This window comes from Cnephaeus nilssonii (genome assembly GCF_951640355.1).
Source record: "Cnephaeus nilssonii genome assembly, chromosome: 3".
Lineage (NCBI taxonomy): Eukaryota > Metazoa > Chordata > Mammalia > Chiroptera > Vespertilionidae > Cnephaeus > Cnephaeus nilssonii.
Genome location: NC_137074.1, coordinates 65112475 through 65134780, shown reverse-complemented (window position 1 = coordinate 65134780; position 22306 = coordinate 65112475). Strand labels below are relative to the sequence as shown.

The 22306-nt window shown below is 40.4% G+C and overlaps 1 protein-coding gene across 1 annotated transcript in view; it reads right to left on the bottom strand.

Moving 5' to 3' along the window:
- The window catches only part of CFAP44 (cilia and flagella associated protein 44), a 126518-nt gene that overhangs the window by 89559 nt on the left and 14653 nt on the right, over positions 1 to 22306 (bottom strand). Inside the window, exons 6-12 of the mRNA XM_079766309.1 lie at positions 18240 to 18342; positions 14198 to 14414; positions 13632 to 13746; positions 10631 to 10795; positions 8446 to 8601; positions 6734 to 6781; positions 6044 to 6143 (exon numbers count right to left, since the gene is read on the bottom strand). Of these exons, the coding sequence (XP_079622435.1) occupies positions 6044 to 6143; positions 6734 to 6781; positions 8446 to 8601; positions 10631 to 10795; positions 13632 to 13746; positions 14198 to 14414; positions 18240 to 18342 (904 nt within the window). The remainder of the gene's footprint in view (positions 1 to 6043; positions 6144 to 6733; positions 6782 to 8445; positions 8602 to 10630; positions 10796 to 13631; positions 13747 to 14197; positions 14415 to 18239; positions 18343 to 22306) is intronic.

Here is a 22306-nt window from a genome sequence, read left to right as displayed (position 1 = left end):
TGAGATCATGTGGTATTTTTCTTTCATTGACTGGCTTATTTCACTTAGCATAATGTTCTCCAATTCCATCCAGGTTGCCGCAAATAGTAAGAATTCCTTCTTTTTATGGCAGCATAGTATTCCATTGTGTAGATGTACCATGGTTTTCTGATCCAGTCATCTGCTGACGGGCACCTAGGCTGTTTCCAAATCTTAGCTATTGTAAATTGTGCTGCTATGAACATAGGGGTGCATATATCCTTTCTGATTGGTGTTTCTAGTTTCTTAGGATATATTCCTAGGAGTGGGATTACTGAGTCAAATGGGAGTTCCATTTTTACTTTTTTGAGAAAACTCCATACTGTTCTCCACAGTGGCTACACCAGTCTGCATTCCCACCAGCAGTGCACGAGGGTTCCTTTTTCTCCGCATCCTCACCAACACTTGTCGTTTGTTGATTTGTTGATAATAGTAATTCTGACAGGTGTGAGATGGTACCACATTGTTGTTTTGATTTGCATCTCTCGGATAATTAGTGACTTTGAGCATGTTTTCATGTGTCTCTTGGCCTTCCTTCTGTCTTCTTTCGAAAAGATTCTATTTAGGTCCGTTGCCCATTTTTTTTATTGGATCATTTATCTTCCTTTTATTAAGTTGTATAAGCTGCCTGTAGATGTTGGAGATTAAACCTTTATCAGTGATAACATTTGCAAATATGTTCTCCCAAACAGTTGATTTTCTTGTTATTTTGTTGATGGTTTCTTTTGCTGTGAAAAAGCTTTTTATTTTGATGTAGTCCAATTTGTTTATTTTCTCTTTAGCTTCCATTGCCCTAGGGGCAGTATCAGTGAAGAAGTTCTTTCAGCATATGTCTGAGATTTTGCAGCTTGTGGATTCCTCTAGTATTTTTATGGTTTCCCATCTTACGTTTAAGTCCTGTATCCATTTTGAGTTTATTTTTGTGTATGGTGTAAGTTGGTGATCTAGTTTCATTTTTTTTTTGCATGTATCTGTCCAATTTTCCCAACACCATTTATTGAAGAGACTGTCTTGTCTCCATTGTATGTTCATGCCTCCTTTGCCAAATATTAATTGAGCATATTGGTTTGGGTTGATATCTGGATTCTCTATTCTATTCCATTGATCTATATGTTTGTTCTTGTGCCAGTACCATGCTGTTTTGAGAACAGTGGCTTTATAATACAGCTTGAAATCTGGTATTGAGATCCCTCCTACTTTATTCTTCTTTCTCAGGATTGCTGTGGCTATTCGGGGTCTTTTCTTATTCCAGATAAATTTTCTGTTGTTATTTCACCTCTTTCATTTCTGATTTTAGGTCTGTGAAATATGCCATTGGTATTTTAATGGGGAGTGCATTGAATCTATAGATTGCTCTGGGTAGTATGGACATTTTAATTATGTTGATTCTACCAATCCATGAACATGGTATGTTCTTCCATCTGTTTACGTCTTCCTCTATCTCTTTTTTCAGTGTCCTGTAGTTTTCCACGTATAGGTCTTTTACCTCCTTATTTAAGTTTATTCCTAGGTATCTTAACTTTTTTGGTGCGATGGTAAATGGGATTGCTTTTTTAGTCTCTCTTTCTGTAAGTTCACTATTGGTGTATAGAAATGCCATAGATTTCTTGGCATTAATTTTGTATCCTGCTACATTGCTGAATTCATTTATTAAGTCTATTAGTTTTTTGATGGAGTCTTTCAGGTTTTTTATGTACAATATCATGTCATCTGCAAATAAGAACAGCTTTACTTCTTTTCCAATTTGGATGCCTTTTATTTCTTCTTGTCTAATTGCAATGGCTAATACTTCAAGTATTATGTCAAATATGAGTGGTGAGAGTGGGCATCCCTGCCTTGTTCCTGTTCTTAGGGGAAATGGTTTTAGTTTTTGCCCATTGAGTATGACGTTAGCTGTGGGTTTGTCATATATAGCTTTTATTATGTTGAGGTATGATCCTTCTACTCCCACCCTGTTGAGAGTTTTTATCAAGAAAGGGTGTTGGATTTTGTCAAATGCTTTTTCTGCATCAATTGATACGACTATGTGATTTTTATCTCTGTTTATGTGATGTATCACGTTTATTGATTTGCAGATATTGTACCATCCTTGCATTCCTGGGATAAATCCTACTTGGTCATGGTGTATGATCTTTCTGATGAACTGCTGGATCCGATTTGCTAGAAATTTGTTGAGGATTTTGGCATCTATGTTTATGAGAGATACTGGTCTGTAATTCTCTTTCATTGTGTTGTCTTTATCTGTTCTCTTTCATTGTGTTGTCTTTATCTGGTTTTGGTATTAGGGTGATGCTGACTTCATAGAAGGAGCTTGGAAGTGTTCCTTCCTCTTGAATTTTTTGGAATAGTCTGAGGAGGATAGGTTTTAGTTCTTCCTTGAATGTTTGGTAAAACTCCCCTGTGAAGCCGTCTGGCCTCGGGCTTTTGTTTGCTGGAAGCTTTTTGATGACTGCTTCAATTTCTTCCATAGTTACTGGCCTGTTGAGCTGTTTAGATTCTTCCTGATTGAGTTTTGGAAGGTTATATTTTTCTAGGCATATGTCCATTTCCTCCAGGTTGTCCAGTTTGTTGGAATAGAGTTGTTCATAGTATTTTTTAACAATCCTTTGTATTTCGGCGGGGTCTGTTATTTCTGATTTTGTTTATTTGGGTCCTCTCTCTTTGCTTCTTGGTGAGCCTGGCTAGAGGTTCATCAATCTTGTTTATCCTTTCAAAGAACCAGCTCTTGGTTTTGTTGATCTTTTGTATTGTTTCTTTGGTCTCTATGTCGTTTATCTCTGCTCTGATCTTTATTTCCTTCCTTCTGCTTACACTGAGTTTTTCTTGTTGCTCTCTTTCTAACTCTTCGAGTTGTAGGGTTAGGTAATTTTTTTACCATTTTTTCTTGTTTTTTGCAGTAGGCTTGTAGAGCTATGAACTTCCCTCTCAAGACTGCTTTCGCTGTGTCCCATAGATTTTGGATTGTTGTGTTTTCATTGTCATTTGTTGCCATGATGTTTTCTATTTCTTCCTTGTTCTCTCTGGTAACCCAGTCATTGTTTAATAGCATGCTGTTTAGTCACCATGTGTTTGATTTCTTTGGATTGTTTTTATTGTAGTTGATTTCCAGTTTTATGCCACTGTGATCTGAGAAGATGCTTGATATGATTTCTATCTTCTTGAATTTGAAGAGACTTTGCCTATATCCCAACATATCATCTATCTTTGAAAATGACCCATGTGCACTTGAGAAGAATGTATATTCCGTGGCTTTGGGGTGAAATGTTCTGAAGATGTCAATTAATTCCATCTGGTCTAGTGAGTCATTTAGGATAGATGTTTCTTTGCTGATTTTTTGTTTAGAGGATTTGTCCAATGGTGATAGTGGGATATTAAAGTCTCCTAGTATGATTGTATTGCTGTTACTCTCTCCCTTGATATCCTCCAGGAGTTTTTTTTATGTATTTGGGTGCTCCTGTATTGGGTGCATATATGTTTACCAGAGTTATTTCTTCTTGTTGGATTGCTCCCTTTAGTATTATGAAGTGGCCTTCCTTATCTCTTGTTATGTTCTTCACTTTGAGATCTAATTTGTCATATATAAGTATTGCTAACCCAGCTTTTTTTTTTTTTTTTCATTTCCATTAGCCTGGAAAGGTAGAGTTGAGATAGAGTAAAACGATGCTAAATGAAAGATGAAAATAGAATGTAGAACACTAATCCCAAAGTAAAATAAAGAGAAAATAAAATGACACTTAAAAAAAGGTAAAATGGTAGTAGTAATAATACTGATTGAAAATAAAAATGTAATAATTAAAAAGTAAAATCAAGTGAGGAAAAAAGAAAAAAATTAGTTTAAGTAAAAGGTGAAAAAAAATAAAAATTAAAAAATAAAAAATAAAATGTGCAGTAGTGAAGGTCATTCACTTCCTCTATTGTTCTGTTTGGCACGCCTGTTTCCCAGTCCGGACAGTATTGCAGTTCCCTGCATTCCACTGCTCCTCCGTGTTGTAAGCCAGTCCTGATTTTTAAGCAGGCAGTGTGTCTTAATTTCTTGTATTCCTTTATTTGTGTTTACACAAGAGTCAATTTGTGATTCAGCCCCTGGGTGGCAGTGTTTCTGAATTGACTTCCGGATCTATTTGGCCTCTCTAGCCTGTGTTTAGATTCTTCTTTCCCTGTGGCACTCAATACCAGTTTGTGGGAGTGGGCTGCCTCAGAGCTGGCTCTCTGATGGTTACTCCCCGCTCTGATCCCCAGGTTCCAGAAAAACAACCTTCCCTGCAGTCTCCCTGGGTGTCCCCAACTGGGTGATCCTATGCACTGGGCTTAGTAATCTGAAGAAAGGATTTGAAGAGAAAAAAGCCTAAGTGTGCAAACAATGCGTCTGCACACAAGTCTGCGCAGTCCCCTTTTGCCCCTTGGGTCTAAGCAACCGGCACACTTTTGATACCCCTAGGCTGTCCCTTTGCATCAGATCAAAATGGGTTGCTCTTTAGAGATCCCCTCTGTTAGCAGCTCTGAGGACCCCATTCCACATTCACGGATCACGCCAGCCCCAACAGCCACGGATTTTTCCAGGCACTGACTTCCCCGGTCCTCCAGCTCCCACAAAGCACGCGTTTCTCTCCCCTGCCGGGACCAGAGACCTCACCTTATCCCAGGCAAAATCTGACCCTTCCGTGGTGGAGTGCAGAGCTCCCCCGAATCCGCTTGTTTGCGCCAATTGGGGACCAGTGTTCTGGGGCTCCCAGCTGTTCGGTGGTTGCCGCAGTTGTAGATTTTCAGGCTTCCAATAAGATCCACTCTCTTCTTCAAGATGGCGCAGTCTCTGCATCTGAGCCCGTAGCTCTGGGAGGGGACCCAGCAGCAGTGGGGGCTTCCCAGTCAGGGGAACCCTGTCCAGCAGTCCCCCACCTTCTCCTGTAGTCTAGCTCTCCCCTAACTTGCCAACCAACACTCCCCGTGCAACCCTCAGTGGCTCTTTCTTTCCCCTCTGGGACAAGGCTCAGAACATGTCTGTCTATTCCGCCGCCATTTTCTGAATCTGGTACTGAAAATCCTTTGTTCCCATGCGCCACAGTCCCACCTGGCTCTCACTCCTGCTGCCAGCACTGGAGCCACTGCTTGCACTTGCTGCCAGTGCTGGCCACGATCACTCAGCACTGTCAGTGGGCACAAGCGGTGGCTGCCGGCCACAATCGCCCCTCAGGGCTTCTCCACCTCCCCCTGCTCCCAAGGGGTGATCGGTGCAGCAGCTGCCACTCACACCTGCTGCTGACATCAGCTTCAATTGCTCCGCTCCATCAGTGGGTGTGAGCAGGGCTGGCGCCATCAGTGTGTGGGACCAGTGGCGACGGGAGCGGGGCTGCAGGCAGACAGGGGACCCGGGGGACGCAGATGGAGGAGCCAGGCAAGAGCGCGGAGGATGGGCCAAGACCCGCCCCTGTACCCATCACAGCCTTGTGGCCCACAGTTCCTTTCAAGATGCACAAATTCTGGGCCCCTAGTATAGTATAATATTGTAATAACTAGATGGGGTGTCAGATGAGTACCAGATTTATTGGGGTCATCACTAAGTGAGTTATATAGATGTCTAATCACTGTGTTGTACACTTGAAACTAATATAGTAATAGTGTATGTCAACTGTAATTGAAAAATAAAAAATTATTTTAAAAGTTTTTTTAAAAAGGTAACTGATGATTGACTAACAGATCAATGTTCCCTGCACAGTCCACATAGATTCCCCATAAGTCAAGAAGGAAGAAAGGAGATAGAAAGAAAAAGAACAGCACAAACGTAGATAAAACCAAAATGAATAGCATTTTCATGACTGATGTACTGTCTGTGTACTCATTTAATCTCACAGTAACCATGGCTGCTGCTCTTTTTGCCCTCTCCCCACCACAAAGACTCATCTCACTGCCATTAAGAGGCTCCCCTTTTGGAAAAAATCTCAAATGCTTTTAATCAAACATGTATAAAAGATTGTATTGAAAACAAAACAAAAAGGACAGCTATATTTTAATTAAAGTTCCTACTTACAGTCCAAGGAAGTTGTGGCCATAAGGTAAGTGATAGGGGACACGGCCAAGGCTTCCACGGCTCCAGAATGGAAGGAGAAGAGGCATTCTGGATCTTGTGTCTGATCATCAAAAGACAGAAATTATGTTAGATCTCAAGGATAGCTTGACATAGAATTAAGGTCAAGTTTAAAGAAATACAAATAGCACCCTGTAACTACATGTGTGATTTTATCTGATTAGAAATAAGAAAAAGCATTATTGGTCAGAAAGAACGCTAGACTTTGGATTAGGAGCAATGGAATACTGGCTGTGCGATTTTGCACAAGCCACTTTGAATGCCAGTGTCCATTTCTTCATCAGTAAAATGATGGCAACTGCCTGCCTACTAAATAGGATAGGGGTGAGGATTACATGAGATAATATAAATGCAAATGGCTTATGTTTATGAAAACTGTGAAGTGCTCTATGCTAGCTGTTGTCATTGCCACTTTTCTGGTAACTTTTGCTATGAGATAGACCTTTTTAAATGTACAACAATAAGGAAAGAAGAGAGAGAAGAAAACAATATGAATTCTCAGGAATTGGATATCTTGACCAAGTTTTTGATGGGAACAATGATCAATTATGGAGAAAGAAATAGTATCTTTTAATAAAGAATAATGAAGATTATTATAAAAATTAGAAAAAAATAAAAAAACATGCAACTTACAATATTTGAAAAACTGAGGTCAAGCTTCCATATGGCTCCACTGGAATCCTAAAAAATTAAATACCTAATAATATTTTGTCTTACCATTTTGAAGTTTTAGCAAATTAAAATAATTTTCTTCCTATGATTTAAAATAAGGACAAACAGTAATACTAAAAATATATATATATATATATATTTATATTTATATATTATATATTAGTGGCCTGGTGCACAAAATTCATGCATGGGAGGGGTTCCCTCAGCCCAGCCTGCACCCTCTCCAATTGGGTACCCCAGCAGTCGGACATCCCTCTCTCAATCTGGGACTGTTGGCTCCTAACTGCTCACCTGCCTGCCTGCCTGATCACCCCTAACTGCCTCAGCCTGTATGCCTGATCGCCCCCAACTGACCTCCCCTGCCAGCCTGATCTCGCCCCCAACGGCCCTCCCCTGCTGGCCTGATCTTGTCCCCATCTGCTCTCCCCTGCTGGCCTTATCGCCCCTAACTGCCCTCCCCTACCAGCCGGATCTCGCCCCCAATGGCCCTCTCTCCCTCAGCCCCCACCACCATGGCTTTGTCCAGAAGGAAGTCGGACATCCAGAAGATGGCCAGTCAACCCTGCCTAATTAGCATATTATCCTTTTATTAGTGTACATAGATTATATAGGATAGGATTGCTTAAATGGGGGGGGGGGGAGACTTTTTCAGCAGGAGGAGATGCTCTTGGCAGACAAAAGTACATAATCCCTATATTTGGACTAATAGCCAGATGACTATACTGCCAAACTGGTCATTAAAAAATTGAACCACTTTCTTACACCTTACACCAAATAGCTGTTGCCCTTAAAATCCCTCCTCAGCCCCCACCTTAGGTTCTGCCTTTGCAGTTCACCCAGATTAGGTTCTGACTGGTTGGTTTCCATGCCAGTCAGTGTCAAAAGCTCTGCCTCCTAGGCAGCCATTGGCTCCTCGCACTGCACCCAGATTTGGTTCTGATTGGTTGGTTTCTATGCCAGTAAGCTGGCCTGGTTGCCCCCAACTTCTATGCCAGTCAGCTGGCCTGATCTCACCCCCAAAGCTGTGCCTCCTAGGCAGCAATTGGCTTCTGGTGGTTCACCCAGATTTGGTTCTGATTGGTTGGTTTCTATGCCAGCCAGTGTCTCCGGGCCTATCTCCAGGCCTGATCAGAGAGGCGGGGTTGATCATCAGCCCCCACAGAGGGCCAGAGAGAAACAGAGGCATGGCTGCTGGTGAAGCCCGGAGAGAAAGAGAGAGGCAAGGGCTGATCAACAGCTGCACGGAAGCTGCGGATCAGACCCTGCCTCTCTCTTCCGGCTTCTCTCTGGGCCTGATCCACAGCCTTCTTGGCAGTCAGCGCTGGGTTGCCGGTCGAGCCTTTGGTCATTACGGACCCTGGGTTTTTATATATTAAAATATTTTTTTAAGTGTGACTGAAACATAACTAAATCAACTTCTGTATACCTTAGAACACAACCACACTGTAAACTAAACAATCTCATTATACTTATAGTTAGTTTAACATAATACAAATGCTCCTAACAGGTTTTCTGTGTATAAAATATAGGTCAATTAAAATACCAAATTCAGGAACTCTTCATTCAGGTATCAATAGTAGTCTTAATAGTAAAATGGACTTACAATGACAATAAATTTTTAAGTTTATGTGCAGGTATCTTTAAAAGAGCCAAGAAGGAAGAATGCACTTTACCTGAGCCAACCAAAAGTTATTTCCGGCTTCGTTCATTTTTATCATGGAGAAGAGTTTAACGTTCTTGTCCACTTGAAGTTCATTGATGGGCTCAATCTCTAGCAATCCAGTCTCATCTACAGTATCAGCAGTATCTATGGTCTCAAAATCCCATATCTCATAAAATTAATAAGAAAATACTTTAGTCATACAGCAGTTTCTGAATTTGTTTTCTAAGCCAGAAAATAAATACAAAGAAATTCCTTTGTACTAGTATTTATAGAGATTTGTGAGGAAATACAACTCTGATTAAGAATTCCAATTTTCCCAAAGTAATCTGTATTTCAAGGTTTCTGACGGGTCTTTCTGCACATGGAGTGGCTATCAGGAATAAATGGCTCACTTGTTCAGCAAGACATCTAAGCCCTGTTTTATACACATACGCTAGTAGGCCCCTGGAAAGGGGAAATGGAACTTCTTGCTTAATAATTCAAACACCATCTTCATTATAAGCAAAAAAAAAAAAAAATGAATGTAGATGATGTATTCATTAGAAAATATCGCTCTTCCTTATCATTGATTTAAACTGTACTACCAGATAAGGATTGTTGTTCTTGGTTTAGGAGACCAGAAAGCTACAGGAAGGATGAGGGAGCACAGTCACCTCATGTAGCAAAGAGACTCGGAAGGACTTCCTCTGTGAAGTGCCAAAGCCCAGTCTTGGTGGTTCTGTTGACACCCTGCCATATCCTGGACTCAATAACTCAGACTCTGGGAGGATTGGTATTAGCCTTGTGGCTGGAGGCCCAGGTCCCAGGGCCAGACTAATGCCTGGGAGTTGGGGTAAATTTTTCCCAATGGGAGTGAGGAGATGAGGGTGGACTTTGAAAAGAGAAGAAACCTTAAAAATTAGCAGTGTCCATGAAGGTATCCTCTGTGAAATACTTAACTTTTCTCTTGAGAATTTATTCCATTTGGTACGTTGTCATTTTTGGGTGACATATCTTGGGAACAGTGAATATATTGTATGACATAATAATAAGAACATAAACTATCTCTCAGTAATGAGTAAAATCTTACAAGATTAAATTTAATATGGTAAATGTAAAAAATTTATACTTGGGTTCAAAAAGCCAATGGTAAGAGGCAGAGGATATGGCATAAACAATATATTAGACATAGTACGCTCTGTAGGTATCAACAATGACCAGACTGTTTAGAAAGCAGTCTTATTTCTGGTAATTATACGTCCTAAAGAATATCCAGAAAACACTACCACTTCCTTATGAAAGGCCCCAGAAGGAATCTGTACCAAGGGGACCACAAGACAAATCAGGAGGCTCCAGGTTTGTCAGCAGTAGCAGGGTACACACACGGAGGTGTGACCATAACCAGGAGGGGCAACCTTCCAGCTCAGCCCACACTATGGGCAGGAGAGTGTCCACAGGTGAGTTCACTAGTGTCAGGTGTAAGGAGGAGGGTGCATCCATAGCCAAACCCTCTCATCTCACTTTTGAGTATATTCCTGATTAGTAACTCAGGAAGAAATAACCAACAAGCCTTGGCTGGGTGGCTTAATTGGTTGGGGCATCATCCTGTACACCAAGAGGTTGTGGGTTCAATTCCAGGTAAAGGTACATAGTTAAGTTCCAGCTTCAACCCCTGGTCAGGGCGCACAGGAAGCAACCAATTGATGTGTCTGTCTCTACCTCCCTCCCTCCCTCCCTCCCTCCCTCCCTCCCTCCCTCCCTCCCTCTGGCTCTAAAAAAAAAAAAAAATCAATATAATCATATCCTCAGGTCAAGTTTTAAAAAAAGAAAAAACAACAACCAATGTTTGGCACTTTGGTCCCTAGAAAATGACCTGTTCATAGCGGACATTTTAGAAGAACATCTGTGTCCACTGTTTACACTGTGATAACATGGGCTTTCATTTTCTGAGGCTACTATTTCAGCAACAGAATCAACATAACAAAAGATCCCCTCAGAACATGTCAGAGCTCAGATGCTGTAAATTAATTTTGACTAGAATTCAAATATTAACCATAAGAGAAGCATTCTTTAAAATGAGTTGGCCCTGGGAGTAAATGACCACTAATTTTCTTCATAAAGTGACCTTTGCGAGAAATAAAAAACAGGTAGAACCAACTGGGTGATCTGCAAGGCTTAGATGTGGATGCTGCTGTCCAAGGATCAAGAAAACTTACCCTAACCCATCCATCTGACCCGATGGTGATAACTTCCCCCTCGTCCAGCATGATCTGGTTGATGGGGCCATGGTGACAAACTGTGCTTGCCGTGCGGCAGAGCTCGACTTTGATGAGGCCAGCTTCCCAGACCAGCATGTTGCCCCATTCTGACCCCGAGAGCACCTGGCAGGTGTGCACAGAGGAAGGCATGTGCATTAAGACGGACACATGTGTATATTTATGACTCAAATAGCAGGAAAAAATTTATTTTTCTTGATTATGGAAGTAAAAATTTTTAAGACGGAAAAAATAAGAAAATATAGAAATGAAAACACACCGCCCTGGGAAGAACCACTAATCCATTTTGATGTATTTCCTCCGAGGGTTATGCATCATTTTCATTATTGTGACTAGGTTGTATGCTGCTGGTATTTTTTCCAAACATATCTTTTATACATTTCTTTGTACATGTCTTAAGGACATAATCCAGGAATGGAATTACTGGCTCAAAAATTAGAGGCATGTTTAAAGTTCTTGACAGATGAGAGTCTACTTTTTAAGTATGATAATATCAACTGTTATAAGATATTTGATAAGTTGTGAGGGCATTACTCAACTCAGAAGATTATAGCATAACAGTATCCAATTTCAAAGAAGGATAGTCATCTGGAACCACCTCATGTAAATCCATTGAATCCAGCACTTCCCAAAGTACATACCACCAAACACTAGTTCTTAGGACCTTTAACAGGCGGTACCTAAAAGGTAATATTAGTGGACACCTTACATACATAAAGTTATGTAATCATAACAACTATATGAACCAGGTACATTTATTGGGAATAATACGTACAGCTGTGCAAGTTGAGACTTTATTTCCCCAGGAGAGACAGTTTTTCTTTTCACACAAAACCATGTGGGCCAGGGAAAGCCCTGGCTATTATTATCTCCATTTTACAAAGGAAAAAAAATTAAAGAACAGGACAGTTAACTACTTTGCTCAAAATTACTCAGAGGAGTCCGGATTCTAAACCAGGCACTGTGGCTCCAAAGCTCCTGCTCCGACTACCACTGCCTAAGGAGACAGATGCTGGATTAAACAAAGGCAAACTCGTTTCTCTCCTCAAGGACTCCTTGGAGGCGTTCACTGGGAATCACCAAGAAGAACTTCAGTTATGAAGGACTTTGAAGAGGAAGTCTTATTTTCATAGAGCTGCTGTGCAGACGAATGCTCCATGGAATGCCCTTTGGGAAACTGACCAAATTCCTGCCAGCCTGCTCTAGATTCTGCATCCCCACTTCCCTCTCACCCAGAGTAACTTATGACCTCCCTCAGTCTTTTCTACCTATTTGTCTACCTATTCTTATCTATTTACCTATTAAGCTTCAGCCCATTTGGGGTAGAGTCTTCATTTAGACTTGGTTTCTCTGTCCAGTGACCAAAGCCACAAAAGTTCACCAAAGCTTATAAGGCATTCCTTTCTGAAATGTCATTCATGTCTGGCTTTCCTGTTGCATTCATCTTCAGGAAAGTCCAGGCCCTGATCACCCCTTCTTAGAGGAAAGCAGCATCTTCCTTCCTAGCTCATCTCCTTGACTCCAGATTTCCCTCCTCTAGTTCACCTGGCATTGTGTGGCCAGATGTATCTACAACTTCTTTCATTTGCAAGTCTACTTTTCCAATATATAATAGTTCTGCCTGGCTGTTAAACCCCTCACACACGAGGACCTAACCATACTTCTCAATCTAATTCCCCACTCTTTCCCAATATGAAATCTTTATTCTAATTAGTCTTTTAAATGTCTGATCTTTATTCCTAATGATAAGCATTTCCTTTTGTGGCTCTCTTATTTAAAAAGACTTCTTTTCTCCCCTACATCTACACAATCTCTACTGAACCTTTTAAAGATACATCTCACACCATGTTTTTAACAAGGGTTCTATTAATCTTTATATAACTTAATTCTTACAGTATTCAGAATTTGAAGGTGGAATAATTTACAATCACCTTATAGGTTTGGATATACTATTGCCTAGCCAGCATCCAATGCTTTTTATTTCCTCCTACATGCCATGATTTCAAATTAAGAACATCCCATCCCATTAGATAGAGGACTAGACCATTTTGTTCCTTAGAGTAATATTTGTATACTGGTATTTACTTATAATTGAAATGATCACAAAAATAATCCTAATAGGAAACCAAATATAATATTAATGGAGAACTAATTCTATAGGTAATATGCCTATACTTCTTGTAGAGGAAGAGAGGGAGTAATCTAACAATATTTAAAAATAAACTAACAGATTAAAGCTGCAGTGTTACAGATGTTACTGTAAAGTTGCTCAATCTTGAATAATAATCTGACAATAAAAATAAAAGCCACAAGACAGTATATAACCTTTGACCTAGTAAATCCTCTTGAAGCATCATGGAAAAGAAAAGAAGGGAACGATAAACACTGCAGCTCCATGACAAATAAAAGTGACAAGGATATCACTATATTAACTGAGGAAAATGTCTGCATATTGTGTATAATATTTATTAAAAACAAAATAGAAAGCCCTGGCCTGTTTGGTTCAGTGAACAGAGTGTCGGCCTGTGGACGGAAGGGTCCCAGGTTCGAACTGGTCAAGAGTACGTACCTGGGTTGCAGGTTCCTCCCTGGTCAGGGCCCAGGCCGCGTGCAGGAGGCAACCAATCGATGTGTTTCTCTCACATCGATATTTCTCTCTGTCTTTCCCTCTCACTTCCACTCTCTCTAAAAATCAGTGGGAAAATATCCTTGGGTGAGGTTTAAGAAAAACAAAACAGCAAGTGATGGGTGCATGTGGGTTATGACAATTTCATGGAAATATGTTAATTAAATTGATCATCTGAAGAGACAAAATTAAATGCTCACTATATTCACAATTATAGGATCTGTTATTGCTAATACTGGCAGTGCTCTTTAGAATGCATAATGTGCCTTCATATGTGCACGTCACTTGAAGACATAGTTTTATCATTGTCCTCACCTTCCCATCCGGGAGCTCCATGTAGCCTTCTATATCGGTAGTGGCTGTTTTGCCAAATCGACCTAGGAAGCCCTGAAGCTTGAGACCAGTGAATGTTTGAGCCATTTCCCAGAACCTGCAGACAAGAGAGAGACTGAATGTACCTACCTCAAAGCATTTATATATTTCATAGTCACATATATTATTACCTTTATTCATTCATCTGATTAATATGCCAAAAGAGCTTATCCATCATACAATATTGCTTCGAACAACAAATTTAATAGGCAATGTGAAAGTTCAGTATGAATGTGGAAATACTATGCTAACTTTAGGCAGACAATATACAAACTGTTTTAGGAGGTACAGCCTCTAAGACGGCAGCAGGCTAACTTTATTAAAAGCCCTTTTTTTGTCGGTGCTATCTGCAGTAATAAATCCCCATATCGAATTAGTTAACTTTAAAAATAACACATTTTAAAGAGCTTAATGTTAATAACATCAGCAAAAATGTCTCCAGCTGGTCGATTCCCTAAGAAAATACCCTCACTATAATTTCCTAGCACCTGTATCAGTCACACACATACTTGATGTGGCCCGATCCTGCTGTAGTAAGCTGCTCGTCATCTTCAGGATTGAAAGTAACCTTAAAGACTTCCTGGGAAAAAGCTTTGGTCCTCAGTATGGGCTGTTCCTCTTTCCAATCCCAGATGGTCAACGTGTGATCAGGGCTGCTACCGACAGAGGCCAGCAGCGTTCCGCTGTAGTTAAAGTCCACGTAAGCATAGCCGAAGTCAGCCCCATCTGAAATGCAAGTGATGAACAGACGCAATATTTATTTCATTTTTAAAAGTGTATGATTTAAAACACACACACAGGAGAGATGAAAGAGAATGAGAGAGAGAGAGAGAGAGAGAGAGAGAGAGAGAGAGAGAGAGAGAGACCCCTTCATGATGTGTATTGATGGAAGAATGCTGAGAACCCCCTAAATAAATAATTCTAACATCATTCATTACCCTTGGTTTTAGAAAGAATTACATAATATAGATGGAGGATAAATAAATCTTAATCACATTTTACATGAGAAAAACAACTTGAGAAAACATTCCATTTTATGTAGTGGGGGAGGGGAGCACAAAAGCATGCTAGCAGAAAGAACTCAATCTATAATTTAAAATTTCCAGTGGGGCGGGGGGTGGGGGGAGACAATCACGAAATAAAAGTTGACGACTTCAGGTTTCCTGGTAAGGAGCTAGGAAGTCACGACTCCATCCTAACAAGTGAAAAGCTGAACAGACTAAAAAACTGACAACTCTTCTTGGGTCCACAAGAGAGGCAAGGGCCCAGCCAAACCGTTAACCTCAAGCCTGGAGAGACTGACAGGTGAATACGGGGATCAGGGGTAGAAGGAGCCAAAAAGCGGGGGAACCAGTGGACACAGACAATGGGGTGGTGAGGGCCTGGGGGTGGGGAGAGGAAGGGAGCGGGCTGGAAGAGGGGGAAAGGAGGACCTATGTAATACTTTCAACAATAAAGATTAAAACAAACAAACAAAACCTGAACTGTTACTGACAAATTGCTGGAAGCTCTGTGTGGACCAGTCTGAGAGTAAAAAACTCCAGGGGGACCCGGTCATAAGGTGGCCCTAACAGTATTGTGAGCTTTACCTCCAAGGGCGGCGACCAGGCTTCCACAGTAAACTTCTAGAAAAACCCCCTGCGACTTCCGTCAGGGGGAGGGGGGAAGGAGCCTCTGGAAATGCCCCAGCAGTCTGTTCGGAATAAGGCCTGCCCTCAGGAGAAACCAATTACCAGCGCCTGCAAAGCTGGGGTATTATAAGGAGTACCTAAAACACAGGCTTGCTCGTTTACTGCCCTTTCTTAACGGTCTTCACAGATGCTGTGCTTTTTACAAATTGAAGGCAAGCTCTCCACCAACAAAATGATTACAACTCACATTACTGCAATATTTGCTTGATTGCAGAGGAAGAGAGGGAGTAATCTAAGAATATTTAAAAATAAACTAACAGATTAAAGCTGCCGTGTTGCAGATGTTACTGTAAAGTTGCTCAATCTTGAATAATAATCTGACAATAAAAATAAAAGGACCAAACCTGCAATATCTCCAAGGTGTGCCTGTCCCCAACTCCAGCCCACTCTAGCCATCCTCTCCCACCTCTGGGGGTAGAAAAGTACTGAGTAACATTTTAAAGTTCACAGTTCAGAAGAACAGGCTCACTAAAAATTGAGACCTAATCATGGGACTAGAGAATGCTTCCCCTCCCCCTACACCTTACCACCACGCCTAGAGGCCCACTTAAAGGAGTTCTTTCTGCTGAGTACATCAACTCTGGCTCTCGAGAAAAAAATCACACAGCATATCAAAGCATAGAGCACAGTTTGAAGGGACAGAGCGAGCATTGGAACCAGACAGCATGGATGTTGGAATTATCAGATCAGGAATTCAAAACAACTACGATTAATATGCTAAGGGCTCTAATGGATAACACAGACAACATGTAAGAACAGAGGGGCAATGTATGCGGAGAGATGGAAATCCTAAAATAGAACCAAAAAGAGAAATGCTAGGGATTAAAAGCACTGTAACAGAAATAAAGAATGCCTTGATGGGCTTATTAGTGGACTGGACACAGCTGGGGCTATGTCAACAGAAACTTCCAAAACTGAAAAGCAAAGAGAACAAAGACTGATAAAAACAGAACAGAATAGCCAAGGGCTGTGGGACAACTACAACGGGTGCAACATATGTGTAATGGGATCACCAGAAAGAGAAGACCGAAAGGAACAGAAGAAATATTTGAAACAATAATGACTGAGAATTTCCCCCAAATTGACATCAGACAACGAACCATGGACCCAGGAAGTTCAGAGAACACCAACCAGGATAAATGTCCCCAAAACTACAGAAACTGAAAGATAAAGAAAAAATATTGAAAGAAGCTGGGGGGTGGAGGGTAGTCCCTTACTGACAAAAGAACAAAGGTAAGAATTAATCCAACTTTTTCTCAGAAACCAGGCAAGCAAGGAGAAAGTGGAATAAAATATTTAAAGTGTTGAGACAAGAGAAACACCAGCCTAGAATCCTGTACCCAGTGAAATCATCCTGCAGACAGACAAATATAAAGGGAATTTGTTTCCAGTAGACCTGCCTTGCAAGAAATGTTGAGTTCTTTAAAGAGAAGGAAAATAACATAGATCAGAAACTGAGACATGCACAGAGAAAGGAAGAGTATCAAAGAAGGAATAAGTGAAGGTAAAATTAAAACTTTTTTCTTAATTGTTGTAACAGATAACAGTTTGTTCAAAATAATAGCCACAATGTATTTGAGTATATAGGTATGCTTATAGATAAGTGAAAAGAATGTAAGCTTATATATAAGTGAAATAAATGGCAGCAATGATATAAGGGACAGAAAGGAGGAATTATGATTATTTTGTTATTATAAGATACTAACACTACCTGTGAAGCGGTATCGTGTTACTTGAAAGTAGACCTGGATTAGTAGTAAATGTATATTGTGAACTCTAGGTAACCACTAAAAAAAGTTTAAAAAAGAAATATAACATGCTAAGAAAGGGGAAAAAATTGAATCATATAAAATTAAAACCACAAAAGGTAGAAAAAAAGTGGGAGAAAAATAGGGACAAAGAACAGGGCAACAAATAGAAAACTAATAAATATAGATATTAATCCAACTATATAAATAATCACTTTGAATGCCAGTGGTCTAAATGTACCAATTAAAAGACAGAGTGAATCACAGTGAATCAAAAAACATGACTCAACTACATATTAAATATAAAGACATATGTAGATTAAAAGTAAATGAATGGAGAAAAATATATCTTGCTAACACTAGTCAAAAGAAAGCAGGAGTAGCTATATTAATTTCAGATAGAGCAGACTTCAAAATAAGGAAAATTATCAGAGATAAAGAAGGGCATTACCTAATGATAAAGGGTTTCAATTTTCCAAGAAGACATAATTCTTAACATGTATGTCCCTAACAACAGAGCATCAGACTATATGAGGCAAAAACAGACAAAAACTTCAAGAAGAAATACATGAATCTACTATGATATTTGGAGACTTCAATACCCATCTCTCAGAATTGGACAGATCTAACAGGCAATGTCCTACAGACTTCAGATTTGCCAGCCCCCACAATTGCATAAGCCAATTCCTTTAAATAAAGGGGGAAAATAGTAGATTCCAAGGATTTAGGGGGATATGTGTTGAGACTACGTCTCTCTTCAATCTTCTATTAGTTCTGATTCTCTGGAGGACCCTGACTGATATAATAATGTTACATGTTCTTCAGAATGTTGTTGACCTTGAACACTGTTTTGTTTTGTTTAATATACTTTTATTGATTTCAGAGAGGAAGGAAGAGGAAGAGGGAGAGATAGAAACATCAATGATGAGAGAGAATCATTGATTGGCTGCCTCCTGCACGCCCCTACTAGGATAGAGCCTGCAACCTGAGCATGTGCCCTTGACCTGAATCAAACCCAGGCAGGACCTTTCAGTCTGCAGGCCGAAGCTCTATCCACTGAGCAAAACCAGATAGGGCGAACACCGGTGTTTTAAAGATTCTACTGGACTCACCCCGAAGGATTCTGTAGGGCCTCAGAGAAGGATATTCATAGATGATTATCTTTGGGGCAACTCCTTTTTCAGCTACTGCGAAGTGAGTTTTATAAGGGTGAACCTGCAAAAAATAAAATCTCACTAAAATAATAAAGCAGAGATTTTCATATAAATAGTCCTATTAATGCAGTATTTAGCAACTGTTGTCTTACAATTTGTTTGTTAGGATCCACTCCAATAGATACATACTTGATGATGGATATGATTTAACTGAAAACTAGAATGCTCATTTTAAGTTTTACTTTTATTAATAGTCATTTTCAGAAGAGCTGGAACAGTGATTCTCAGTCGTTAGAGTGCATCAGAACCCCAGGGAGGGCTTATGAAAGCGCAGACTGCACGCCCCCCCACCAGAGGGTCTGACTCATTAAGTCGGGGCTGCGGCCCAAGGATGTGCAGTTACATTTCTAACATGCTCCCAAGTGATGTTGATGCTGTGGTCTGAAAACCACTCCTTGGGAACCACTAATTCGGATGAATTGTTTACCCTTCATATACATCAACCTAAATTTTAGTATAGAAAATGCATGTTTCCAGAATAGTTTATATCCCAATTTTAAAATTTTTGCCTTGGAAAAACTTAATACAAATTAATGTAAACTTACTAGAAGTAAGAAAGTCACACAATTTTCAAGGCAGACACAAAGGGAAATATAGTAAACGTGCTCTGGATAAATTATTTGGTGCCAGCATTTCAAATGATAGAGGTATAAACTGGATAGAATCATATGTTCATTTCTGTTACTTTTGTTCATTGGTAAGCCAACATACAGGAAGAGTAAATGGGTAGCCAAAAAAATCAAAATAAAAATAGATTGTTATAAGAATAAGCTATTTCAAACACATATTGTACTTACAAATTTCTATTTTCAGTTACTGTTGTGCAACTCCAGATTATATTCCTAAGGACCAGGAGCTTGGTTCTGATACAGACTGCACTGGAAGTTCTGGTACCCAAGACAATTTTCTTCCCTCCACACATGGCTGATAAGACCTATGATAGGCTGACTTCCTACTGGCAAGTTGCCTCTTTTTCTTCCAGTCAAGTAAAAACCTACCACTTCAAGTTGAAACATGGCTTTGATTTATAGGATGGACACTCGGTAGAATAAGTATAACATTGAAAGCAGCTAACATTTATTGAGGGCTTACTGCATGCCAGACCCTAATCTAGGTTTTATATAAGCATCATTTCCCTTAAATTTCACATTAACCGTGTGAGCTGGGATACCATTACCACTCCCATCTTATTGATGAGGAACTGAGGCACAGAGAGGTTAAGGAGCTTGCTTGAAAGTTATACAGCTGGTAAACATCAGAGACAGAATTCAAGCCAGATGTTGGAGCCAAGAAGCAAATGTAACTAAAAAAGGGTAGATTCCAAGGAGTTAGGAGGATATGGGTTGAGACTATATCTTTCTAGATATCCATTTACAAATAAATATTACGTAGGACTTGTGGTCTCAGAAACCTGAATGGGGATTCAAGCAACTCTTTTATCCTTCTAGGTCTTACCTGTAGTAAGTGAAAAAGTTTCTGCGCTTTCTGATAGGAAGCTACTGAGGGGTTGAGTTTTGGTGTTTTGCTTCATTTGTAGTGGAGACCCCGGAACTGGTAAGTCATTTACTTACACTCACCATATATATTCACCCCATCTTTTCTAGAAGATAGCTTATATGCCCCTTAACACATTTCTCACAGGTTTCTCATAACCTTGTCAAAATATTTAAAAATGAAGTTGAGGCAAGGAAAACGAAAGAGAAAATAAACCAACGGGACTACATCAAAATAAAAAGCTTCTGCACAGCAAAAGAAACCATCAACAAAATGAAAAGGGAGCCCACTGTATGGGAGAACATATTTGCTAAGGACACATCCAATAAAGGGTTAATATACAAAATATGCAAGGAACTCATACAACTTAACAAAAGAAAGATAAACAATCCAATTAAAAACTGGACAAAGGACCTAAACAGACACTTCTCCAAAGTGAACATACCAATGGCCAAGAGACATATGAAAAAATGCTCAAAGTCACTGATCATGAAAGATGCAAATTAAAATGACAATGAGGTATAACCTCACACCTGTGAGAATGGCTACCATCAACAAATCAACAAATTACAAGTGCTAGCAAGGTTGTGGAGAAAAGGGACCCCTAGTACACTGCTGGTGGGAATGCAGACTGGTGCAGCCATTATGGAAAACAGTATGAAGCTTCCTCAAGACATTAAATATGGAACTGCCATTTGACCCAGTGATCCCACTTACAGGAACCTGGAGCACCAATCAGAAAAGATATATGCACCCCTATGTTCATAGCAGCACAATTCACCATAGCTAAGATTTGAAAACAGCCCAAGTGGTACCTTTATACCATTGAATACTAAGCAGCAGTGAAAACAGAAGGATCTCTTACCCTTTGAGACAGCATGGAGGGACTTGGAGAGTATTATGCTAAGTGAAATAAACCAGTCAGAGAAGTATCACATGATCTTACTCCTTTGAAAAATCTAGTGAACAAAATAAACTGATGAACAAAATGGATCCAGAGACCTAGAAGCATGGAATAGACTGTCGAATTTCAGAGGGAAGATGGGGATGGGTGGGTGGGTGGGTGGAAAGGGATTAACCAAAGAACATGTATGCATAACCCATGGACATGGGTGCAAGCTGGAGGGGGTCAATGGGGAAAAAAGGGGACATCTGTAATACTTTCAACAATAAAGATAAAAACTTTTTTTTAATGACGTTGACCTGGGCAGTGGAGGCCAGGCTCCCGTTCTGTCCAGCACACTCAGAAAACACCCCTGGGGACACAGCTGCTCGAGTCCAGGAGGTGAGGATTACAATTAGAGCATTCTTGATCACACTATCCTCTAACTGCTGACCTCCGACCAAATTATTGGATAACAAAACAGAAAGACGAAAATTTCAAAACTATTGTGGGCCAAAAAGTGATAGAAATATAAGTGATCGTTAGATGTTGCTCAGTATTCTGTAGATGGTGTGGATTCAGGGCTCATGATACCTCAGGACGGCCTCTGACTGACTCCCTCCATAGAACCCAAGACCCTCACATCTGGGCCCGTCAATATTTGCACACAGCTGGTGCCACAATATCATGTACTTGTATACATCTAATTTTTGGTGATTTGCTTTTTAATATTGTTTTATCTCTTTAGATGGATTTTAAATTCTTTGAATTCATAGAGGTCATGAACCCTTCTTCATTTAAATCCCTGCATGTTCTGAGTAGTGTTGGACAATGAATGTTATATAATAAACTAGAGGCTTGGTGTACAAATTCGTGCATGGGTGGGGTCCCTTGGCCTGGGGTGGGGGGGCCTAGCCGGCCAGGGGAGGGGCCGCAGGAGGTTGGCTGTGGAAGCGCACTGACCACCAGGGGGCATCTCCTGCGTTGAGCACCTGTTCCCTGGTGGTCAGTGCACGTCATAGCGACTGGTCAACCAGTCGTTCCAGTTGTTTGGTCCTAATGGCCGCTTAGGCTTTTGTATATAGAGATTCTTGCTGAATTTACTAATTAGTCTTATAACAAATCCCCTGAGGACCGGGACTTTATCTTGTACACATGCTATATATAGGTACATGATCAAGTCAGAAACAAATGTGAGATTATCTTTCATGCTTCTATCTCACTGTATCCTGTTTCCATGGCCAATCTAAGTTCTATCTGTGGGCCTCCGGCTTTCCTTACCTTCTCCATTCCCACTGCCAACACCCAGCTTCACTCCTCAGATCAAGAATCCTCACAACGGTTGCCAATGGGAGAGGGGTGGGTGAAAAAGGTGAAGGGATTTAGAAGTACAGATTGGTAGTTATACAACAGTCACAGGGATATAAAGTGTAGCACAGAGAATCCTATATAATCTATACTAATAAAAGGGTAATATGCTAATTAGACTGGGTCGACCAGCCATCTTCCAGACACATGACTTCCTTCCGAACAAAGCCATGGTGGTGGGGGCCAAGGCAGAGGCAGTTAAGGGTGATCAGGCCGGCAG